This window comes from Trifolium pratense, linkage group LG7 (genome assembly GCF_020283565.1).
Source record: "Trifolium pratense cultivar HEN17-A07 linkage group LG7, ARS_RC_1.1, whole genome shotgun sequence".
Lineage (NCBI taxonomy): Eukaryota > Viridiplantae > Streptophyta > Magnoliopsida > Fabales > Fabaceae > Trifolium > Trifolium pratense.
The window spans coordinates 5,652,389-5,674,603 of NC_060065.1; the positions used below are offsets into that span (position 1 = coordinate 5,652,389).

Genomic DNA, 22,215 nt, shown 5'->3' on the forward strand with positions numbered 1-22,215 from the left:
AAATAATTTATTTTATAAAAAACTAAAATAAACTATTACTAGTTTTTTTCTTTTGACTAAAATAAAATATTATACTACTTTTACATATTTAATGCATTAATTTTATTTTTTTATTTTAATATTATAAATCATAACCCAGATCCGGTAAAAGTACAAATTAGTACTAATATTTCCTCAAAATTTCTGATAAGATTCATGCATCTATAAAAAAACCCTGATTGACCAAGTTGTCAAAAAAACAATAAAATGAAGTAAGAAAAAAAAAGGAAAAATGTTACAAAAAGTAGAAATGTTACCAAAAATAATTTAAAAAAAGAAAACCAGGGTCTGGTTTCTGGTATTGGTTTGTTGGAAGAATAACACAAATACATTGCATTTGAACCAATTCATCGTACTGTCACAGTCATGTACCCAATTCTCTTCTTTTTTTCACTCCCAATATAAACCACACCTTTGACAATCTCAAATCCTTCATTTTTTGTTTCTCTCTCTCTCACTCTCTTTTTTTGCCCTATGCAATAGGGTTCTTCTTCTTCTCATACTTTTTTTGCTCCTAAGAGTTCTTATTCTTCTTTTTCCTTCTATCTTGAGGGTTCTTTTCTGGTGAAAACTTCAGATTTTACCTTCTGTTGTTCTTGGAGCTTTACCCATGTCTAAAGTTTTCAGCTTTACTGGTAAGCTTTTCATCTGATTCATGGGATTTTGCTGTTTTGTGTCTTTGATTATGTTTGATGCTTGATGGTTGATTTTTTGTTATCATAGATATGAATTTGATGTCTTGATATTAGTTTCATTTGTTCTATATTGGTTTTGTTAGGATTTTTATTTTGCTTTTGAAAATTAAATTTTTGTTCTTGGTGGATCTCTTGAACCATATGAATAGATTCAGGGTCTAATTATTATTATTTCTTTTCATGCATGAGATAGTGATATATAGTTTAGCATGGAATTGTTTAAAGAATTTGTTTGTAGTGCTAAAAGATAATTTTGTTGGTAGTAGTTATTGGTCTTTTGTGGGAAATGGATCATGTTTACATATAAGATAGATAATTTTTGTATACATATGAGATCAGTAATTTTGGTAAACGGAAGGTGTCATCTGCGTAACTGCGGAGACTAATCCCCTCGAGGTATATGAGATCCATTTAAGGGGGTTGACCTCTCCTAACAAATCAGTAATTTTGTTCAACGTTGATTTGTTGTGTTTAGAGTATGAGTTGGATTTCATTAATATATGACATATCAGTAATTGTTGTTGTGTTCAAATCTTTTACTCATAGAATATATGTATGGTATTCATGTGGTTTACTGGTGGAATTTTTATGTTTTTGTAATTTTTTTTGTACGTGTGATTTTAGATCTTGACCTTGTGTGTGTTTGGTTTTTCAGGAAGTGATGATTTTTTTACTGGGAGGTCATTATACCCTAATCCGAAGGAGGCGGGTCTCTTCTTGTCTCTTGGCCGTCAAGAGTATGGTTACAAACCTCTTCCGAAGAGATCTCGTGTTAGCGTTCCATTTGATTTCAGTGGAGAAAAATGGTTTGATCAGAAGCCAGAGACAACTATCGAAACATTGCCCGATGAATGTCTCTTCGAGATCCTTAGAAGGTTGCCTGAAGGACAGGACAGGAGTTTATGCGCTTCTGTATCAAAACGCTGGCTTATGCTTCTGAGCAGTATTTGCAAGAATGAAATCTGCAGCAATGCAAGTACCAAAAATGGAAACGAGGATAGTGATGAAGGGTATCTTTCTCGAAGCTTGGACGGAAAGAAAGCAACAGATGTTAGACTAGCTGCCATTGCTGTTGGCACAGCATCTCGTGGAGGACTAGGGAAGCTTTCGATTCATAGATCCAATTCAGATCGTCCATTGACTGATGTAGGTCTCAAGGCAGTTGCTCATGGCTGCCCGTCTCTAAAGTTTCTCAATCTTTGGGATGTTGCTACCATTACTGACGAAGGCCTCGTTGAGATTGCTAATGGTTGTCACCAGTTAGAGAAGCTCGACCTTTGCAAGTTGCCCACAATTTCTGACAAGGCTTTAATTGCAGTTGCAAAGAACTGCCCGAAGCTGAACGAGTTATCGATAGAGTCATGTCCTAATATCGGTAATGAAGGTCTTAAAGCTATTGGGAAGTTGTGTCCCAATCTAAGGTCTGTATCAATTAAAAACTGTCCTGGAGTTGGTGATCAGGGAATTGCTGGCATGGTATCTGCAGCATCCTTTGTTCTAACAAATGTGACACTTGAATCGCTTGCTGTTTCTGATTACTCACTAGCAGTTATTGGACAATATGGATTTGTGGTTACCGATCTTGTCCTAAATTCCCTTGCAAATGTCACCGAGAAGGGATTCTGGGTGATGGGTAATGGCCGTGCACTGCAGAAACTGACGTCGCTCACAATTGGGTCGTGCCCAGGAGTAACAGATGTTGGGCTTGAAGCTATCGGAAAGGGTTGTCCAAATGTGAAAAACTTTGAGCTTCATAGGTGTGCATTTCTGTCGGATAATGGATTGCTATCATTCACCAAGGTAGCTCCATCAATTAAGAGCCTACAATTGGAAGAGTGCCACAGGATTACCCAACTAGGACTTGTCGGTGTCCTTTTTTATTGCAGTGCAAAATTGAAGGCTCTTACTCTGGTACGCTGCTATGGGATCAAAGATATGAATCTTGTATTGCCAGCAGTATCTCCTTGTGAATCAGTTTCATCCTTATCAATCCTTAACTGCCCTGGAGTTGGTAATTCTACTCTTGCTGTCATTGGGAAGCTTTGTCCTTTGCTTCATAAACTTGAATTGGTTGGACTTGAGGGAGTAACAGACACAGGGTTTATTTCTCTGCTTGAGAGTTCTAAGGCCAGTTTGTTTAATGTTAATCTAAGTGGTTGCATTAATCTGACAGATGCAGGAGTTTTGTGCATGGTCAAGTTGCATTGTTTGACTCTTGATGTGCTAAACCTCAGCTGTTGTAAAAAAGTCGGCGATGCTAGCTTGACAGCAATTGCAAGAGAGTGCCCATTGCTGAGTGATCTTGATGTTTCCAGTTGCGCAATCACTGATGCAGGGATTAGGGCCATTGCTCATGGAGACCAGGTGGATCTGGAGGTGCTTTGTTTGGCAGGTTGCAATTCCGTTACAAACAAGAGCCTGCAAGCTTTGAAAAAAATGGATTCTCTCCAGGGATTAAATATAAAAAATTGCAAGTCACTCAGCAGCCGCACAGTTGACAAGCTTATTGATCATCTTTGGATGTGTGACATCCTCTTCTGAGCAGGTAGCCTTGATATCTATACCACAAATCTGGGTAGCAAGAGCTCCAGATTTTTTAATCATTGTTGGTGCGGTAGTGTTTTTGGGTCCACTAATTATCGGTGGGTCTTGGTCATTGCAGTACTCGGTTCTCTTTTTCCGGAGCATACAGTTGTTCAATCTTTATTTTTGCAGGTTTCCTTTTAATCGGAACCTGTTGAAAGTTTTTTGGCATCCTATCGATAGGATGCCGTTTTTAGAATGACTGTTTATCTCTGAGAACATAGTTACTGAGTTCTGGATTTAGGTTTCTTTCTTTCTGGTGTTGGCACCTGATGCTTTTAGCTCCGCTTTGTATTGGTTTTGCCACCATGTTTCGTTGTTCTTGTTTCTTCGCAGCAGTCTGTACCAAAGTTTGTCCAGAGTGATGTTTATTACCCTCTTTTCGCGTATTTGGACCATGTTCTATACATGATGTTTGGGATCACAGTTTTAGTCAAGGGGCATGTTGAAGTTGCAGCTTATGTGATGTTATTTTGGTTACTAAGTACAGTTCAAAGTTATATGAATGCACTGTCTACTCTAGGGTTTTGGCCATGGCAGCAAGTTATACCTGTCTGTCTTAACAATCTTTTTCTTTTGGAAAGGATTGTTGTTTTACCAATCCCTGGTTTTTTAGGCTTCATTTTTTCTGAACTAGTCTTTGTAACTTCTATATTATATATATTATGTAACAATAATACTGATATTTGCCCATTGTACTGAATGGTTGTTATTGTATTATGAAAATTAATGAATAATGTTTTGTACTTCTGTTGTCTCATTCACAAAATTATTTCCCAAATTAGCTGCTTAATTCTATATTTTTGCAAAAAACATGGCCACGTTGAGCTACCTTGGTTTTGCGAAAGCAAAACTCAGTAGTTTTTGCAAAATCACAATGGTTCATTGCAGAGAGAGCGTAACTTTTGAAAAATCATGGCGATCCACTGCCATACAGAATACCGAACATATTATAAGGTAACTTGAGATGTACATTTTATTAGCTATATTATGAAGAAAGTTAGCTAAAATGGTTAGGTTAAATCGCAGAATATGATGGTACATGTACTTGACATCATGTGCATTCTCTTGTGATAAAGTAAAGCAATTATTGATGCATTATTTTTGAAGTCTCTACGCATCTTTTTCCTCCTTTTAGAGTGAAATATTGGCCTTGTCTGTCGGCCAAGTTTCCACATGAATATAGGTGCTATGACTTTATTTTATCATCTCACTCTTGTTTGTTTGTTACATTATTAATACCAAGTTTCCTTTTATATTGGTATACTCTTATACTTGTTGTAATATAATGAATTATACATCTAGTATATATAATACTATATAATAGTAAATGATAAAGCTTTTCAACTGTTAATTTTTACATTTCCACATACTAGATAACTTAAAAGTTACTACAAGATATTTGGTGGTTATGTATGCTACAAGTTACTTAGAACTAATTCATGACCTTATTTTAGCTATAATTATTTTTTGTTAAAATGTGAAGGTGTTTAATTATAGAAGCATGTACTTTTTTATTGTTCAACAAGTTGAATGATGAGGTTTTTTAGTGGAAAATCTGTAGTGGTTGAGAAGGATATCCAAATCCAATGAATCAAAAGGTTCTTTTTCTGTAAATGCTTATTTGCTGTTTGTTCTCTTATGATCATAGCTTTTTAACTCACAGCTCCAAATCAAGAAATTTATTATGCATCATAAAGATATTCTTTTCAAATCTTCTTTTTCAGAATGAATATCGCCAAAATTAGTCCTTTCTGACCTCTGATATGTTGTTGGAGAAAAGAATATAGTTTTTTCTTCTCTTTTTTTTTTTCAATTTTATTTTCCATATGGGGTTGTAAACATGTAATAGTTCAAATTGTGTAGCATGGTCTATGTTCATGTTCTGGCCAGACCCCACATTTCTTTAAATAAATAAATAAGACCATTTTGAAAACCATGTTTAACTAAATAACCTAATATACCTACCCGAAATTTTAATATGAATCATTTTTACGTGATCTATCGTAAATCAGTACTTAAAAAATATTTAAAATTTTAACGACGATATACATTATTGTTTGAAAATATAGGTTAATGGTTACATGTTTTTTTTTTAAGTCAAAAACAAAAAAGAAATATGTAACTCATAATTTTTTACTTTTAAAGAGTATTATTAATATTCGATAGAATTTATAATGATATTAAACACTAATCTACGACAGGCAACTGTAACACTCACCTTCTAATGTTTTTTTTTTTGAAGAAGCTAAACTAGTTCATCCAAATTAATACAAGAGAGAATCGAACCTAAGACCTTAAGGAGGAGCACACTCCCAGGTCCCAAGCCAAATACCACCAGATCAATCCAAGTGGATTCCGCCTTCTAATGTTATTATAATACACCTAACATGAAAAGAAAAAACCCCTCATAATATGAAATTTTCAAGATTTTACATGTCCGCTACTTAAGTAAGTAACGAAAGGGTAAAATAAGAAACTAGAAGGACGCACGAGAAGGTGATAGGGTGGTAAAAAAATTCTCCTCTTTTATTATTACTCAATCTGTATATTTACCTAGAGAAAGATTAAGATAACATTGCAAAAAAGATTATGCTACTATTTAGAGACAAATAAATATTCCCATTAATGAATCTTCTTATAACAAGGGACAAATAAGGTTATTTAGATTAGGCACAAACTTGTGAACCTAATCTAGCTTCACTCTCACTCCCCTTAGTGGAACCTTCAAATGAATGGATGTGTAATGGATTCAATACCACACTGCCACCAACTTCAAATCAATCAAATAAACAGGAAGGGTACATGAATTAGATTTCCGACATAGAATTTGATTTTTTAAACACTCAACAGTCATCCAGGCCCACAGGCACCCCCAAAGGTTTATTAAAAATACAATAAATAAAATTGACCAATTTCATAGTACCACTTTTTCAATGTGATGAGTTAAGTTAAGTAAAGTGCACGAGAGTGAGACCCTCAATTTTGTGGAATCAGATTGAGGGAGGGCTCGATGCATGCAACCTACTTCTTTTCCCAAGTAGCTAAAATAAAATTGAGTATAGTACTCTCCTTCACAAGAGTATTAATATTATTATTTATTTTTGAATAAATATTAATATCATTATTAGTTTGACTCAACTCAAAAGAATTTTATTTAAACTTCAATAAGATAGAAAATGTTAATTACTAAAATAAGGTGGCTGCTATGGTGGAACACTACTATAAGTGGTCACAATGAATATATTATTTCTTTAAGTCATTGGATTGAATAATGTACTAAAAAATTGCTAGTAATATTCAATTTTTGTGACTATCATTAAATAATGGTGGTCTCAGTTTAAGCTTGAAGATTTTGAGTTGCCCTCATTTCTTATTTGACAAAGTAAAAAAAAAAAAGAGAATGCTTGATGGAAGAATTACCTCAACTTAAAACCCAAATGGTGGAGAAACAAATTAAATTAAGCTTGATGTTTATACCTATACACCACTCTTTTGTCAGGATTTGAAAAGACCGGCAAAAATGAGTTTGTAGTTAAATTTTATAAAGAAATGAAAGTGGTAGGATGAAAATGATGATATAGTTTATGGAAATTATGAAAGTTTATTTTAGGAAGATGAAAGCTCTTGCAGAAAAGATATCTCTTAAAAAACATGATCTATTAATGGAAGCAAGACACTTTTTTATTCAATACTCTGTTATTTGCACATTGAAGAAATGGTGGATTATAGAGGCACAAAGGATATCATCAGAAATGAAATATTCTACACTTGTTCCAAATATTGTAACTTAAAATATTTTTTGCTGTACAGTAAAAGCTTATTCAGACAAATTTTAAAATCAACCAACACATTTGTTATAAAACTACTACTAAATAAAACCACAAAACAATCTCCTCATAAAAATACAGATAAAAGTTCAAACCCTTAAAAAAAAATTAACATAATCACTAAAGTAATGATATTTGTCTATCCAAAAACAAATAAAATAATGAAGGAAAAAACCTGTATAAAAATGAGAGGGAAAGAAAATCTACTATTCACTTTGCCTTCGCTGGACAAGTGCATGTGCATTTGGCAAGTAGGAGTTGAAAATCAATTGAGACAGTGACTACAAAATCTGTTGCATAACAAAGCATAGCTGTAATATGACTAATCAGAGTGGTGTTCACAGCACAAACAGCTAATTTCATGTGACAATGCCAACTGTTTAACAGAGCAAGGCCTAAACAAAATGTAATGGAACCACTGATGGCAAACATTCTCAAAATTTTCGCTGACATGTCAACCAAACAGACACAAGTGTTAGAAGCCAAATTAACATCAACTAGAACAACTTGACAAATGGTTACATTATTACATACAATGCTGCAAGGAGGAGACAGAATCATAAGGACAAAACCAGCAAGCTTTTGGAGTAAACACAAAAGAAACAATGGCGCTTGGACAAAATGACATCACAAACCATATAATGCAAATATGCAAGCCTTCATTGTCAAATAATCTCAATCATATGATTCTATAATATTTCACGTGATGAATCAATAATTCTGATAGTAACACCTGGGCTGGCTATATTCCTGCTGCTGCTGCTGCTGCTTGTTTAATACTCTGCTGCTATAGGTTCTTGTACCAAGGTGCGCCGTGGTTTGTCTTCAATGACTATATCACCATTCACATGGGATTCTACTTCACCTGAATCTATGTTCAGAGACGGAGTTTCACTTGTCTCATCAGACAAGGCATTGTTCTCCTCAATAGCTTCAGCTTTCTCTTCCCTTGTTGCAATAGACAAGGTGGTAACTTCAGTTGTTACACTAGATACGGAGGTTTTCTCATTATTCACCGCCTTAGACGAAGTCCGTGCAGTTGCTGAATTGGACGAACTGATCTTTTCAGGAGTCAGTCGAGGAGGGAGAGATCTTCGTTGCGGCTTCTTTGAATGAACAGGACTAATTCCTTTAATGGTGTTATTCTGAGACACTTTCTCATCCAGACTTAAACGACATTGTAGAACACTGCTGTCGCTGCGTCCTTCTGGCTCTGAAGATGTTGAACTCTTCTTACGACCAAGCTTGGGAGATTTTGCTCTTGTCGTTGGTATCTAAATCCGCAAGTGCAAAGGCTCAAGAATTTCAATTTCTAAATCATAGACCAAACTTGCTAACTAAAAAAGTTCATGTAGAATATCAACAGTTTCAGAGCGGAAAATGGCCAAAACTACATGCCCAATTACAAGTTTAAATAGCATAGCAAAAAAATACTTTTCCATAAGAAAACTGGGTTTTAGCATCACATTATAGTTAGATTCAGAGGGCCAATAAAGGGTCCCACAAAAATATCTACTGATGTAAGTATTAGGTTTCAAATTTGTTCAGGCCCACGTTCTGAAGCAACTTCAATTTGTGCAAAAAAAAAGCATTTCGATTAGATCAGCATAAGATTGCTATACAAATACAATAGAGGCAAGCCTTCTTGTCAGTTCTGCTAAATTATCTAACACTGATAATTGAGTTTAGCCAACTAGATAACTTTAAATATCTCTAACTGGAGCTAAGCTTTGCTCTTCTTAAGTTGACATTGCATTTGTATGACGAGATGACAAATCATCTTATAAACTAAAGTTAAAAGTTTAAATGCACTTTACACACCTATGCATAGATAAAGCCATCTAGAATAACAAATTAAGAACTATTCATTTTTTGAATCAGATAGAATATCAAAATCAATTTGGACTTTGGAAATACCAAAACTACCTAAATTTCAAAACCCACAAAATATGTACAAGGCACCAAAGCACAAACCAAATCTACAGGTTCCAGATGAAGATCAATGAAAGCAGGTAACTGAAAAGAAGATTCAACATTCTAATTGAAAGTTCATAATCTTATAAAATAAACCATCAGATTCATAGATTGAAAATTGAATTCATAATTAACAAGTATGCAATATATTTTGTAGTACTTTGAACTTATGGATAAGGATAATATAACAGGCATTTTTTAAATTTATTTTAACTCCCTAATAATGTTGGTCCAACGACCCCAGAATAATGTTAATAAAAACACTCAATCTCCACAATAAACAGTCCAATTCATTTTTAAATCCAACAGACATTTTGGTAGCATAACAACGCAATTTATGCATTAACTAGAAAGACAGCATCAAAGAGATTTTATATAATGAGTAGAGAGCAATCATTCTTAACAATGGAATATTTCAGAACAAGCAAGACATTTAATTAGACAGACACTAATTGATAGAGTGAAGTGGGAACAGGGAGAAGAAAGCTTCAATCAGTAGATATTGCTCTTTTCAAATAAATTCAGAAGATTGGCCAAGTCAAGTATGTGGGTGCGTGCAAATTTGTGCACTTAAACATTGACATGCCAAAAGAAACTACATTTCCTATGGCCCAAAAAATCTGAATAATTAGGCAGATTACATGCAGCGGGCTGCGAGATTGTATGTAATCAGGCAGACAGGCATCCATGTATGTATGCACATAAAAAGAAACTAACCTTCTTCAACTCCACCCTAGAAGGAGGAGGCTCCTGGTAGAAGCTTGGCATTGGAGTTGCTTTAAATGCTAGTTTTTTCCTAAGCCTCTTAATCTCAGCTTCTTGGCTCTCCTATAAAAAAGAAACCAAAGGTTGATTTGGTTAAAAGGCATTAGCTGCAAGTTTTCAGCCTAGCTATAAAATATTATCATCACCTTGGTTTTTGCTTGCAGGTTGCTCTCCTCAACTTCCTTTGCATGAATCCTTTCTTCGAGCTTAGAGTAAAACTGGCATCCAAAATATGAACATTTTTTAAAACTACAGGTTTATACAAAGGAAACCCTCATGGTAACCCAAGGGAGAAGCAAGTAATAATTATTTACCTCTTTTCTTCTCTCAGCTCGCTCATTACATTTGAAACTGAATCCATAAGTTGGCATTGTCCCCACTCTACGAGGTTTGGCATCTTCTGATGTAGGACTTATAAGTGGATAAAGGATAAAGCATTAAACCATAAACTACATCATTCTCAATAATAAATTTACAATAAGTTACACTCTCCTCCCGTAAGATATGCTTAAATCACACTACCCTTCCCTCTAATTTTAAAAATTACACCCCCTCTCTTGAGAGATGAATATGTGCTACACTTTAGTCTATTTTAATTTAAACAAACATTTTAGGGGTGTTGTTTTCTCCCTTGTCATTTTCCAGATGTCATACAATTACTATTTAGGTATAAAGAAATCTCCCTTTGCTCCCTATTTCCACTTAACAAGAAAGAAAAATAAAAACTTGAGCAAAAAAAAAGGATACGAAGATGATTCAGCTTTTCCTGGAATATTATCAAGGGGTTCTTTCTTTACTAATCGCGGTCTAGTCTTCTCCCTGCATCCAATAAATTGCAATGCAAACGTCAAATAATTAAAATGATGGAATCTTCATATCATATTCTTTCTTCAGTGAACATATTATGAATTATTCAGAATAAATACAAAACATTTCGTACGTTGGTGCTTCAGAAGATGCTGCATCAGACTTTCCAGGATGCTGAGAGAAAGTGTAAAAAATATCAGGGAATGCCAAAACTAACATTTTTTTTATTACACAACCAAAAAGATGAAATAAAAATACTGAGAAAGCACAATCATCTCAATGTTTGACTACGTGCGAAACATTCGGTAAGCAATCAATGGTTAAAATATAAGAGACAGTAACAACAAAGTATACCTTGGACAACCGAGTCTGCTTGTCATTAACTGCTTTGTTCTTAATCGGCTGTCTAAGATGAGAGTCTAAAGTGGAAGTACCATTTGAAACAGATGCTGCTGCTGCTGCTGCTGCTGCTGTCGCCTCTTTATCTTTCCCGTCTTTGTTATTTCTTACCGAACTTGTATGAACACCTTTAGGACTTGGCAGTTTCACATTCTTATTCTTAACAACACCCTTTCGTGTTCTAGATTTATCCGTTTCAACTACAATTCCCACTTCCTCTTCCTATAATTTACAAAAAAATACACGAAACATTCAAAATAAGTAACTAAAATAAATCAACGAACAAATTCAGAGCAAGTGGAAAATTCGTCTCACCTTAGAAACATTAACATTGTTTCCCTCTATTTTAGCGTTGGATCCTTCTTTAATTTCTTCCATAGACAAACTATCATCAAAATTTCCATTGGACACTAAAGAATGAACAGCATCCTTTTCAGAATCAAATAGTGGTTGTTGTTGTTGATGTACACCATTTTGGTTTACTACTTGAAATCCATCTTGAAGTGAAAAATCAGTCGGATCCATGGTTCAAACCAAGTTACTACAAGTTACATAGATAGATAGAAGAACCAATGAAGTTCAACTTAGGGTATGAAATGAAATCAAGCAACACGTAAACAGTAGCATTAGCATGTTCAGATTTATAAATATAAAACATGTATTATTATCTAACTGTAACAACAAAATTATCATATATATTACTACAATGTTACTACTAAAATGGAGGATGAGTGAATAGTGGTTACTAACCTGAAGTATCAAAAGAAGAAAAGCATAGTTTGATGATTGAGATCTGAGAAAGTGAGGATCGAAGCAACAAGATCCGAAAGAAAGATTCAGAGTGTTGTAGATGATGATTTTTTATTTTAAAATTGATTTTATAAAAATGAGAGAGAGAGAGAGAGAGAGAGAGAGAGAGAGAGAGAGAAGGGGGGTTGAAATTGAATTGAATTGAAATTATAATATCCAGGTCAGATCATGTCGCTTTCCTGTGCTCGACTTCTTTCTAGTCACACAAAAGTCATACTCACTCTGCGGTTATCTACTACACGCCCTTCACGCTTAGTTTAAGTCTAAATGCAAAAAAAATTGATATATTTGGTTCAAAATTTGGATGAAATATATTTATTTTTGCCGATTAATTTTTACTTATATTGAGATGAAGAGAGTAGTTCCAACCAATGTTTTAAAAATCGGACCGGATGTCGAACTGTTGTGGCCTCCGGTTCATGGTTCAATCGGTTCAATCGGTTCGACTGTTTTAGAACCGTTTGAACCGGATAATAAATAAATAAATATATAATAAAATATAAAATATATATTTCAACATCAAACTCAAATTTCAATGGTAAAAAAAAATAAAAATACAAATGTCTATTTCACTAACCCACATTTCAAGAAGACATGGCTCAAGCTCATTACACTAACCCTAGATATAAAAGAAAGTTGCAAACTCACATGCATATGCAAAAAGAATGAAAACACAGTGAAAACCACCACTATCTATCTCTTCTCAAATTCATCTCTTCTTCTTCCTCTCCCTCTTCTCTCTCTAACCATTACCATGAATTAAAAAACAACAACACAAATAAATAGTTTCTTCATCTTCACTTCTATCAAAAACTTCTTTCAATTTCATTCAAAAATATCTTCCCAATTTCATTTCTTCTTTCACTTCCATCAAATACTTTTGGGATTCTTGGATCTTATGAGAGAGTGAAAAGGGAATTAAAGATTTCAAATCAATAAATCTGAAAAAAGAAAAAAACAATAAAGATTGGAATTTTAGTGGAAAATAGAAAATGAAACAAAGAAAGGTCTTTCTTTGAAAGGACAAAGATGATGTTTCAGTGTTTTCATGCGTGTCAGTTTCAGCAAAAAGAAAAAGAAAAATGAATTTTTTTAAAAAAAAAAAATCATTTTTTTAACGGAGTTAAAAACCGGCCGGTTTTGCCGGTTCTTGCCGGTTAATACCAGTTTTTTACCGGTTCCACTGACTAGCGGTTTTGGCTAGTCATCCGGACCGCTGAGGTGCCCGGTTCACGGGCGAACCGGTCGGACCAGCCGGTCCGGTTTTAAAAACATTGGTTCCAACAGTAGAATCTAAACACTTTCAACTTACGTAAATATTGATTTCTCAAAAGCTTAAAGATAAGTCAATTCAAATTAATGTTAAGTCAATTTCTTAAATGAATCTCAGTTATCTTCGTGTGATTAGTCTCTGTAGTTGTGCAGAGAATACATTTAATTTACAAAAAAAAAAAATTCTTAAGTCTATTTTTAGTTTCGCGTTCAAATTATTTATTGTGTTTCAATGGGATTGAAATTCACTATTGTAGGTTTTTCTCATAATTTAGTGTCCGTTTGGTTCTATGGAGAGAAAGTGAGAGGAAAAAAAATTACGCAAACCAATGAATGAATTTGGACTATTTTACAATTCAAATTTATTCATCGATTTTCGTAATTTTATTTCCTTCCACTTTCTTTTCATCCTACCAAACGAACCCTTAATGTTATAACATTCATTGGTATACAGTTCGAATTTTAATTCAGTTTTACAAAGTGACACAGTATGGCAGAGATAGAATTTGTGTGTGGGAGTAACTTGGTACATGTACATTACCATTAGTTTTACAATGTTTTTTATTTATAATAAAATAATTCTTTTTGAAACAATATATAATAAACTAATGTATAATATAATGAAACATATGCAATAACAAATATTGATTAAAAAAATATAAAATATAAAATCAAGATACATTATTAAATTATTTTCAATTTTGAATTTTTTTTTTGTTAGGTAGTTACAATATTAAATTATTTTTAATCTCAAGAAAGTTTGATTCATTTTCTTCTCCGAGGCAATTTAAGATGTTGTTCCTTTCCCAAAATAAATTTTATGTCCATAATACAAAATTGTTTGACAGACGGAAACAAAGAGCTAAAGATACCAACGAAGGGATAAATAAAGGCTGCAATGTGGAAAGGGTATTGAAAAAAAATTAAGGACCGCTGAAAAAGGAGTTTCTATAGATTTTAAGCAATTACTCAGGGAGGTGGTGGTTGATTATGAGAATTGTGTTAAGTATGATAGGCAACAAAAGAAATGCTGAAGAAAATTTATCGGAGTATTTGAGTTAGTCAAAAACAATGACGGACCAGAGGAGTTGAGATCCTCTCAATTTTCTATTGTTTCCATTTCTTCCATTATCAAAGTTTTAAATGTTTTTGGGTGTATAAATGATATTTGGACCCACTTAATGTCACACTTTTACATTTATATTCCCAAAACTATATAATAATTGAGGAAATGGAAATAATTGGAAATGGAGAGGATCCTAACTCGGTCCAGAGAATGTTTAAGATGTGCGATCACAAGTTATACAATTAACTTCAAACCTAAATCAACCCTAATGAATAATTGAGAAAATATACATCAACTAAGTTTGGTCTAGTGATTAGGGGTTTGAGTAGTAGGCTATAGGTCCTGGGTTCGATTTTCAGGATAATATAAAAAAAAAAAAAAAAAGTTATTTATCTAACAATTAATAAAAATAAGCCATATATTTATGTTATTTATTTTTATTAATCGTTAAATAAATACTTGAAAATTATCAACGAATAATGTAAATCTCGTTAGTAAATCCAGCTATTAAATGATTATAAAAATATTTCATGTGTTAAATATACCGTAATAGATTTTAATACTAGATGGTTATACATTTTTTATTTTTTTTTATAAAGATGATTATAAATTTTTGGTTGGATACTTTTTATATAAATATATCTTCTTTTCCTATTTATTTCAACAACTTCATCTATTTTTTAGATAATTTGTTGCGGATAACTTGATCCAATTTTAACTATATATACAGAGTATAGTAGCAACATATATCTTTTGTAAGTGCAGAGAAATTTGGAGATAGCTAGAGAATTAATCATGGATCAATATTCGTGGAAACAACGTGTCAATGAAAACACAAATAACGATGGCCAATTAAAAGGGTGGACATGGGATGAAGATAAAGGATTTGAGGAGAATTTATTAGAATATTTAGACAAGATGATACTCGAGGGCCAATTGAACAAACTCGTTGCTCTTGTTCCGGAACGAACAACGGTCGAAGTTAAAGAGCATAATCAGATGATTGAGGAAAGTTATTTCGAGGTGCCAACATACTTAGATGATTGTGTTTCAAAAGGCAATGCTTCGATGGATGAAAACAAAGTTCTTCCTCTCAAGAATAATACCAAGTGATTTGAATTTTTTTTCCTTCATATATATATATATATATATATATATATATATATATATATTTGTGTGTGTGTGTGTGTGAGACTGAATTTCTATACATGATGAGAATTATATTTTCTAAAAAGAGGGATCAATAAATATTTTATATGAAAGACATTAACTATTTTTTTGAAAGGGACATCATATTTATTTTCTCAATCTTTTCTTCCTCTTTTTGTTTTTACTCATAGAATTTACAAATATAGAAAGAATTTTGATGTGATTAAATAATTATCGGTTTGATGATTTGATAGATTTATAATTATCGGTTTTTAATTGTTTAAACTGTGCAATGTAATTTGATGGTGTTTAATTGTTGTATGAAATCTTTCCTATCAAAATCGATGGTGCCTATCAATTATTGCACATGATTTTAATTACAATTGATATACTTGCCATAGTGGTTGAAAATTTAGCCTTTAATAAAAATTGCAAGATTAAAATGAAGGGAAAACAAATTAGATTTAGGATTTGATTGTGTATATAAACTTATAATATAAGAGATATGCAGAGTTCTCTCTTGATGACTTGATATTAGACGTACATTTATAATCATTTAACATAATCTGTCTAATCAGTTGATGTCTGTTCTGGCACCTTAGACACATGTATTATGTATACCACTCTGCAAAGATAAATTTTGTGATTGTGCTACACTAGTTTTTGCCTTCTACCATCCGATCAAAACACTACTTCTAATCACCAATCATGGATTGATAATTTTTTGCAGTTTTTCCAAATACTTTTAATACAAAGAAAGCGCAGTTACACACTAAAAGAGTTTATGATTATATTCAAACCAAACCTAGTCTAAAGATTGGGGTGTACTTATAAGTTGTAACTTTTTCTTGTTCTTCTGTATGCTGGTTTTGAACCAGAGTATTATAAGATCCAAGGATGTCCACCAAACCAATAAATTTAAACACTTTGGTACACAAATTTAATGACTCTGCATGTAAACACTTTGGTTGATTTTTCTGGGGTAGTACATCTTGATGATCAAAATTTTAATGCAGCTGCCAAAATAAAAAAAATAAAAAGTTGTGCCTTGAGTGTTAAGTTGGAACTTTCAACTCTTGTTTATAAGCTATTCCACCTCACACCAGAATTCACCAGCTTGACATACGCATTTTTGAAATCTTCAAAGAACACACTCTCATTGTCTGCGTATTTTTTAATCCATCTGTTCAATAAATATAGTTCTCATAAGTAATGAACATTGAGGTAATAAAAAGAAATATGCTGAAACATACACATGCCACGCACTGGGACATTCAATGTCACATGCAAGTGGATTTTTAGTCATTTACTAAATAGAAAAAAGGTTCTTTTTCAGCACCTCGTTTTCGTCTAGACGTACACTTTCAGACAAAATATGTCATCTGGAAGTACACTTCCAAAACCATGTATTTTTTTTAGAAATACCAGGGGCAGAGAAAGTTGCTCCCTTTAACCGGGGCATGTGTTTCCAACTCTATAATTTTCCTTGAATACTAGTATATATTTTTAGTTAACAATTCTAATTTTCATTCAATAATTTTTCCCCATATTGTATATTTGACACAAGTTTCTGGCTCCATCACCGCATTTGGTTCAGGATCACAGGGTAGTAAACTGATACTCCAGAGACTAATCTAAATATTATTTAAAGGCTTCGCCACTTTTTTTAATACTCGCATGCTCACATCATATAAATGCAATGGGGACAGTTTTATAGTAAGGGAGACATAAATGCTTGTTAAACGATAAAGAACCTTAAGCATTCATCATCCTCAACAAGTGCGTGATCTGAAGGAAGACCAATCATAGTCGACATACCACCTATATAAAAGAGAACCAGCAGATGAGAACAAAAATATTCTTGGTTATAAAAACTGACAAGAACGGTCTAATAAATAAATATAAATATGTTAGAGAAATCAAAATTTTAAATGAGATAAGTTGTTACTTTACCGGAAGGTGTCCGCGGCTCCTCCAAAAGAACCTTATAATATGAATTGTCAAAAGTAGTAGGGCTTCCAAAACCTTTACTTCCAAGAGTGTGAGCTCCAGACAAAGCTACTAGTTCTTGTGTTCTGTGAGAGAAAAGTTCCTAATGGATAACAATGCATGAGCATAACTAAATCTGGCGCAATATGCTGAAGATATTTTCCCAATGACAAATATTAGCATATCTTCAATAATGTTGTTCAGTGTGTCTCTATAACATTGTGATTCTGTGGTTAAGTTATGGACAATCCGCAACTGGACAGCTTTAAGAGAATGAAAAGTTGCAAAAAAATTGAAGTATCAAATAAATAATAATTTTGTCCGATGAATGGAAATTTAGGCAAAGCATCATCCATGCATTATGCATCACACAAATGCAAAATAAATTGGATTTTTTCTCATACTCACGAAAAACCTTTTTTCTGGAAGTTTCTCTTCAAACCAGAAGCATCAAGAGATTCCTCGGGAAGTTTCCCTTCAGGATCAGGTCCCCTACCATTAAAATGAATGAAAATGTCATAAGCAGAAAACAGAAACAGGTTTTTGTTATGTAACAACCAATGAGTTAATCTACACAAAGCTATTTCTTTCTACTTCTTAAGTAAAATGGTTGCTCGTTCTTTAAACAACAGCATGGACAAAACTCAAAAATAGGTTAAATGATATCTTCAGAGAAACTAACTCGTCTAACTAACATATAACTTTTTTTTGTCAACCTTAGGAGAAAAGACCAGTTGCTTGATATATCATATCTACCGACTAAGTGACTAGAGCATTAGACAAACATAATCTTACAGCGAATCTTGTCTGCCGAGCAAAACTTGGATGGTAGGACCTCCACATAATTCAACTGCTTCAGCTCCAGCCACAGAAATAAGATCCGCCCAGGATACTAATAAAGGTAAACCGAAAATTGTTGGTCTAGACTAAATCAACATTTTCTATTAGCAGCAATTATCAGAGAAAACAAGGACCTGGACGGATAGCATCTATCTGAGTTTTTGCTTTCTGCAGAACCTAAACAACATGTGATAAGTCCACTGAGACGTTAGCTGGGCCTGGCAGTTAAAATATAAGATGTCTAACTTGATCAAGAAATTAAAAGAGACTGGCGCGTGCAATCATGTAGAATTATGCAAGTGATAAAAGAAAGGAGGAGAGGAAGAAGGGATCTGAGAAAATAGTGAGACAGACCTTTACTGATTTTTCCAGACCAGTATTTTCAGGTCTTTCAAGTTCATAGACTATAGAACCATTCATGCCACCTGCAACAACATGAACAAACCACATTTTTTAAAAAAATTGAGAAAAATATGAAAACAATATCCGTCAATCAAATTTCTGAAAATAATTATGGAAATACACTTGTTACTGGTGATGAAACTATTAACAAGAAAGCATAACAAAAGACCACATGTTTCCAATTTAATTTCTTTGCTCAGACATTGTACAAACGCAATTGCCGGGCAAAGCCTTGAATGAATGAATTACATATCATACGGACTTAATTTTTCCGCAAAGATAATACATTTTACTTAGGACAATTCATTCATTCAGTACACAAATTTCACTTTCTGGTGTCTTTAATTCTACTTGTTTACTAACTGCTAGGTTTCTTGAGAAGAAACACACGCAAAAAGGGAATTCTTGGTACATGTATTTTATTGAATCACAGAAGAGAATGATACACAAGAGAGACTCTACTCTCTGCACACTGGTAATCTAGTCAAATAAACAAAATAAATGCCTTATGCATGTCAATAAGCATGTATCAATCTCATGATATGTATTGGTGGTTACTTTGTCTGTATGTATGTATCTGCAGTTCCCTCCTTCGTCATGGATGATGCTTACAAGGGCTATGGATATACTCTTTGTGATTATCGTTGTGAATGTGATGATAGCCGTGATGATGATTATTATTCACCTATTCCGGGTATGGCTCTACCTCCCTTTCTGTTGGATTTTGCCAAGGAGATGATTGCTAACTCCCTTTCTATTGATTATGTGAGCAGTGCCAAGCTTGCTATTGATCATGAAACTGGCCTTGGTGGGGGATTTGGCTTTGTTACCTTTGTCACCAAGGAAGATGCTCAGAAGGCTATTGAAGAATGCAATGGGTATGTGTATGGCTGGGACAAATGCACAATGAAAGTTGATCGGGCCACCCCTATTCCGGGTATGGTTGTACCTCCCTTTCTGTTGGATTTTGCCAAGGAGATGATTGCTAAGTCTGATGATAAAACCGTTCTGGCAACCCACCTCTCGCGTCAAACAAAGGAGGACGCTCATTTGCTTGAGCTTTTCAAGCCTATTGGTGATGTGAGCAGTGCCAAGCTTGCTGCTATTGATCATGAAACTGGCCTTGGTGGGGGATTTGGCTTTGTTACCTTTTTCACCAAGGAAGATGCTCAGAAGGCTATTGAAGAACGCAATGGGTATGTGTATGGCTGGGACAAATGCACCATGAAAGTTGATTGGGTCACCCGAAGAACAGCCATGTCACCAAGGAAGATGCTCAGAAGGCTATTGAAGAACGCTTTGCAATTATTTAAGGGGTCATGCTAACATGTGCCCTTAGGGCACCTGTTAAGGATACTTTAAATAGTATTTATGTCTTGAACAAATCAATTGTTGACTTCTAAAGATATGAAATGCACAACTTTTAATGCAAATTTACTATCTATAGTATACTAACAAGTACCTTAAGGGCACATGTTAGCTTTTCCCTTATTTAAATCCAAATATAGTAGAATTATTTAAATCCAAAACTATTGTAGATTATCATGATTTTGCCCCAAGTGGCATTTTGGGCCATACAACATGTTAACTTAAAACTAAGGGATAGATTTAAATCTAACATAATTTTAACAAACTCAGTCCAATTGATAATAGATTAATCTAAGTAATTTCATCATTAGCCATTATTTGCTCCGTTTTCACTCGTTTTTTGCTTTTGAAGAGTTGATCTCATAGTCTTCGGATGACAATATTGTTTGAAAGGAACCATCCACGAGGCTTGCTAATCACTAATACTATATATCTAAAAAGCCATTACTGTAACCAAAAATAAAATAAAAAATCCATTACTACTTTACTAGCATGGCTTTGTAGGGATTATAAGGATCTTTTTACAAGACTTAAAAAGCTGTTAAGATAGAAAACTTGCAACTTAGCAGTTAGCAATATAAAATCAGATTCGGCGTGGAGTTTTACATAGTTATGAGCCATGCCATGTGCTTAATGCTAAATTAGGTGATCAAGAAATTAAGTGGACTAGACCGTGTAAACTTAACTATGTAAGTAAAAAAAAAAAATCAAAACAATGGTACCGGCACCAGAAATGTGAAGAATCTACAAATTTAATTGGTGCCTAAAACTGAAAATAATCTTTAACCGTGAAAATATCAGTCCTTTCCACAGAAGCATTTTACATCCATTATACTGTGTGAAAATTAACATGTTTTTTAGAGATTAATCACCAGAGCTAAGATGTATTACCTGTATCGTCATCAATTTCAAAAGTTCCAGCATCATGGAAAACCAAACGAAGCACACCCGCGGCCTTTCTCTTTGACAATACCTTCCTCAATTCTTCTTTAATTAGAAGATATTCTTTTGTATCTTGTCTTCATGACGGGTAAAAGTAAAGCAGAAGAACACAAACAATACATCAAACAAGCACGGTAACTATAGCAACATTGAAAATTCAAAAATAACATAATGGCCAAATAAAAGAAATTAAAAAGAGAACTTTAGAAAATTATTTGTTAAGGTGTCATATTTAATTGGAGGGATATAAATCATTATTAACGAGTCCAAATATGATGAAAATGAATCTATTTAATCAATCAGCTTAACTAAGCGCTTATCATATAAGCGTACGAGTATTTATCTAGTAAAAGATAAAATAAAGTTAAATTGTTTTGATGTAAGCTATATCTGTAAGTTATCTTGAAGAGCTTATGGAAATAAGGTGAAAATAGCGCCACAAGTGTTTATGTTAGAGAAAGAGTGTTTACTGCGTGGCGTTGGCTGGGAGAGAAGCAAAGATGTGAGTGAGTGGAAGAAGACATGGCAACGTGGCTATGCTGAACATTAACCCTCTCCTACTGCTACTTGAAACCTCTGCATCATAATCATAATCATTAGTGTAAATAATAATCACATCACAATAACAATTCCAACGGATTTGGAGCTACAAAGTTGCCTCACTCACCTGAAGAAGCATGGTCGTTGGGCCTGTCGGAGCGAAACTTAACGGTTGAGAAAGATGACGGGTGTAATTTGGCGGGATAATTGGTTTCACCACCTGATGCGATTGAGCACTGCACAATACGGTGAGTCACACATGAACACATTATCTCTAATCTGTTTTTTTTTAAGGATAGTATCTAACTGTTAAGGGACACCATACACACCTTTTCTAACTCTACTTGCCACTAAATACACAATTTTTATTTATTTATTTACAATAATTGCATTTAACTCCTTTTTTAAAAAATAAAATAAAAATGAGAAGTTAGGGTTGACTTAAATCTTGAGGCTTATCGGGAGGGGCTGAAAGCAGTTGATGTCAGAACTGACCCATGAATCAGATTAAACTGGTGGTGAAAGCAAAAAAAAATCGTGAGGCTTGTTAGTTGTTGGATGAATATTGCCTATCGTCCAACTTTAACCACGTAGTAATAAATCTTAATTATTGACTTAAGATTGGACAGTTTAGATTATACAGATCATCGACTTAATTCACATAGTAAAATGATCTCAACCGTCAATCTAAATCGGATAGCTGAGAGTTGTAACTATGTGACGCAATAACGGTAGAAAATCATAT

The 22,215-nt window shown here is 33.7% G+C and overlaps 4 protein-coding genes across 5 annotated transcripts; 2 read left to right on the forward strand and 2 right to left on the reverse strand.

Annotated features, from left to right (window-relative positions):
- Window positions 1–195: 195 nt before the first annotated feature.
- Window positions 196–4,063, forward strand: LOC123894748 (EIN3-binding F-box protein 1-like). Its single transcript, XM_045944812.1, has 2 exons — window positions 196–674; window positions 1,390–4,063. Exons 1-2 carry the CDS (start codon window positions 650–652, stop codon window positions 3,273–3,275), a joined length of 1,911 nt encoding a protein of 636 aa, XP_045800768.1. The 5' UTR covers window positions 196–649; the 3' UTR covers window positions 3,276–4,063.
- Window positions 4,064–7,386: 3,323 nt separating this feature from the next.
- Window positions 7,387–12,168, reverse strand: LOC123897245 (protein WVD2-like 5). The gene is made up of 9 exons (XM_045947801.1): window positions 11,843–12,168; window positions 11,408–11,633; window positions 11,048–11,314; window positions 10,827–10,867; window positions 10,634–10,705; window positions 10,201–10,297; window positions 10,033–10,104; window positions 9,839–9,949; window positions 7,387–8,421 (listed from the first exon to the last, which is right to left on the reverse strand). The coding sequence occupies exons 2-9, from the start codon at window positions 11,615–11,617 to the stop codon at window positions 7,921–7,923; spliced, it is 1,371 nt and encodes a 456-aa protein (XP_045803757.1). The 5' UTR covers window positions 11,618–11,633; window positions 11,843–12,168; the 3' UTR covers window positions 7,387–7,920.
- Window positions 12,169–15,035: 2,867 nt separating this feature from the next.
- On the forward strand, window positions 15,036–15,353 carry LOC123895732. The gene has a single exon (XM_045946224.1). It carries the CDS (start codon window positions 15,036–15,038, stop codon window positions 15,351–15,353), a length of 318 nt encoding a protein of 105 aa, XP_045802180.1.
- Window positions 15,354–15,975: 622 nt separating this feature from the next.
- On the reverse strand, window positions 15,976–21,822 carry LOC123894314 (putative L-ascorbate peroxidase 6). Of its 2 annotated transcripts, XM_045944276.1 has the most exons (10): window positions 21,598–21,822; window positions 21,401–21,506; window positions 20,880–21,007; window positions 18,573–18,643; window positions 18,353–18,395; window positions 18,174–18,270; window positions 17,787–17,870; window positions 17,343–17,464; window positions 17,144–17,210; window positions 15,976–16,572 (listed from the first exon to the last, which is right to left on the reverse strand). In XM_045944276.1, exons 1-10 carry the CDS (start codon window positions 21,737–21,739, stop codon window positions 16,470–16,472), a joined length of 963 nt encoding a protein of 320 aa, XP_045800232.1. In that variant the 5' UTR covers window positions 21,740–21,822; the 3' UTR covers window positions 15,976–16,469. The 2 variants fall into 2 exon arrangements, 1 of the variants encoding a protein (XP_045800232.1); XR_006803671.1 differs by lacking the exons at window positions 15,976–16,572; window positions 17,144–17,210; window positions 17,343–17,464; window positions 17,787–17,870; window positions 18,174–18,270 and adding an exon at window positions 19,179–19,864 and having other exon boundaries at window positions 18,383–18,436.
- Between the last annotated feature and the right edge of the window lie 393 nt (window positions 21,823–22,215).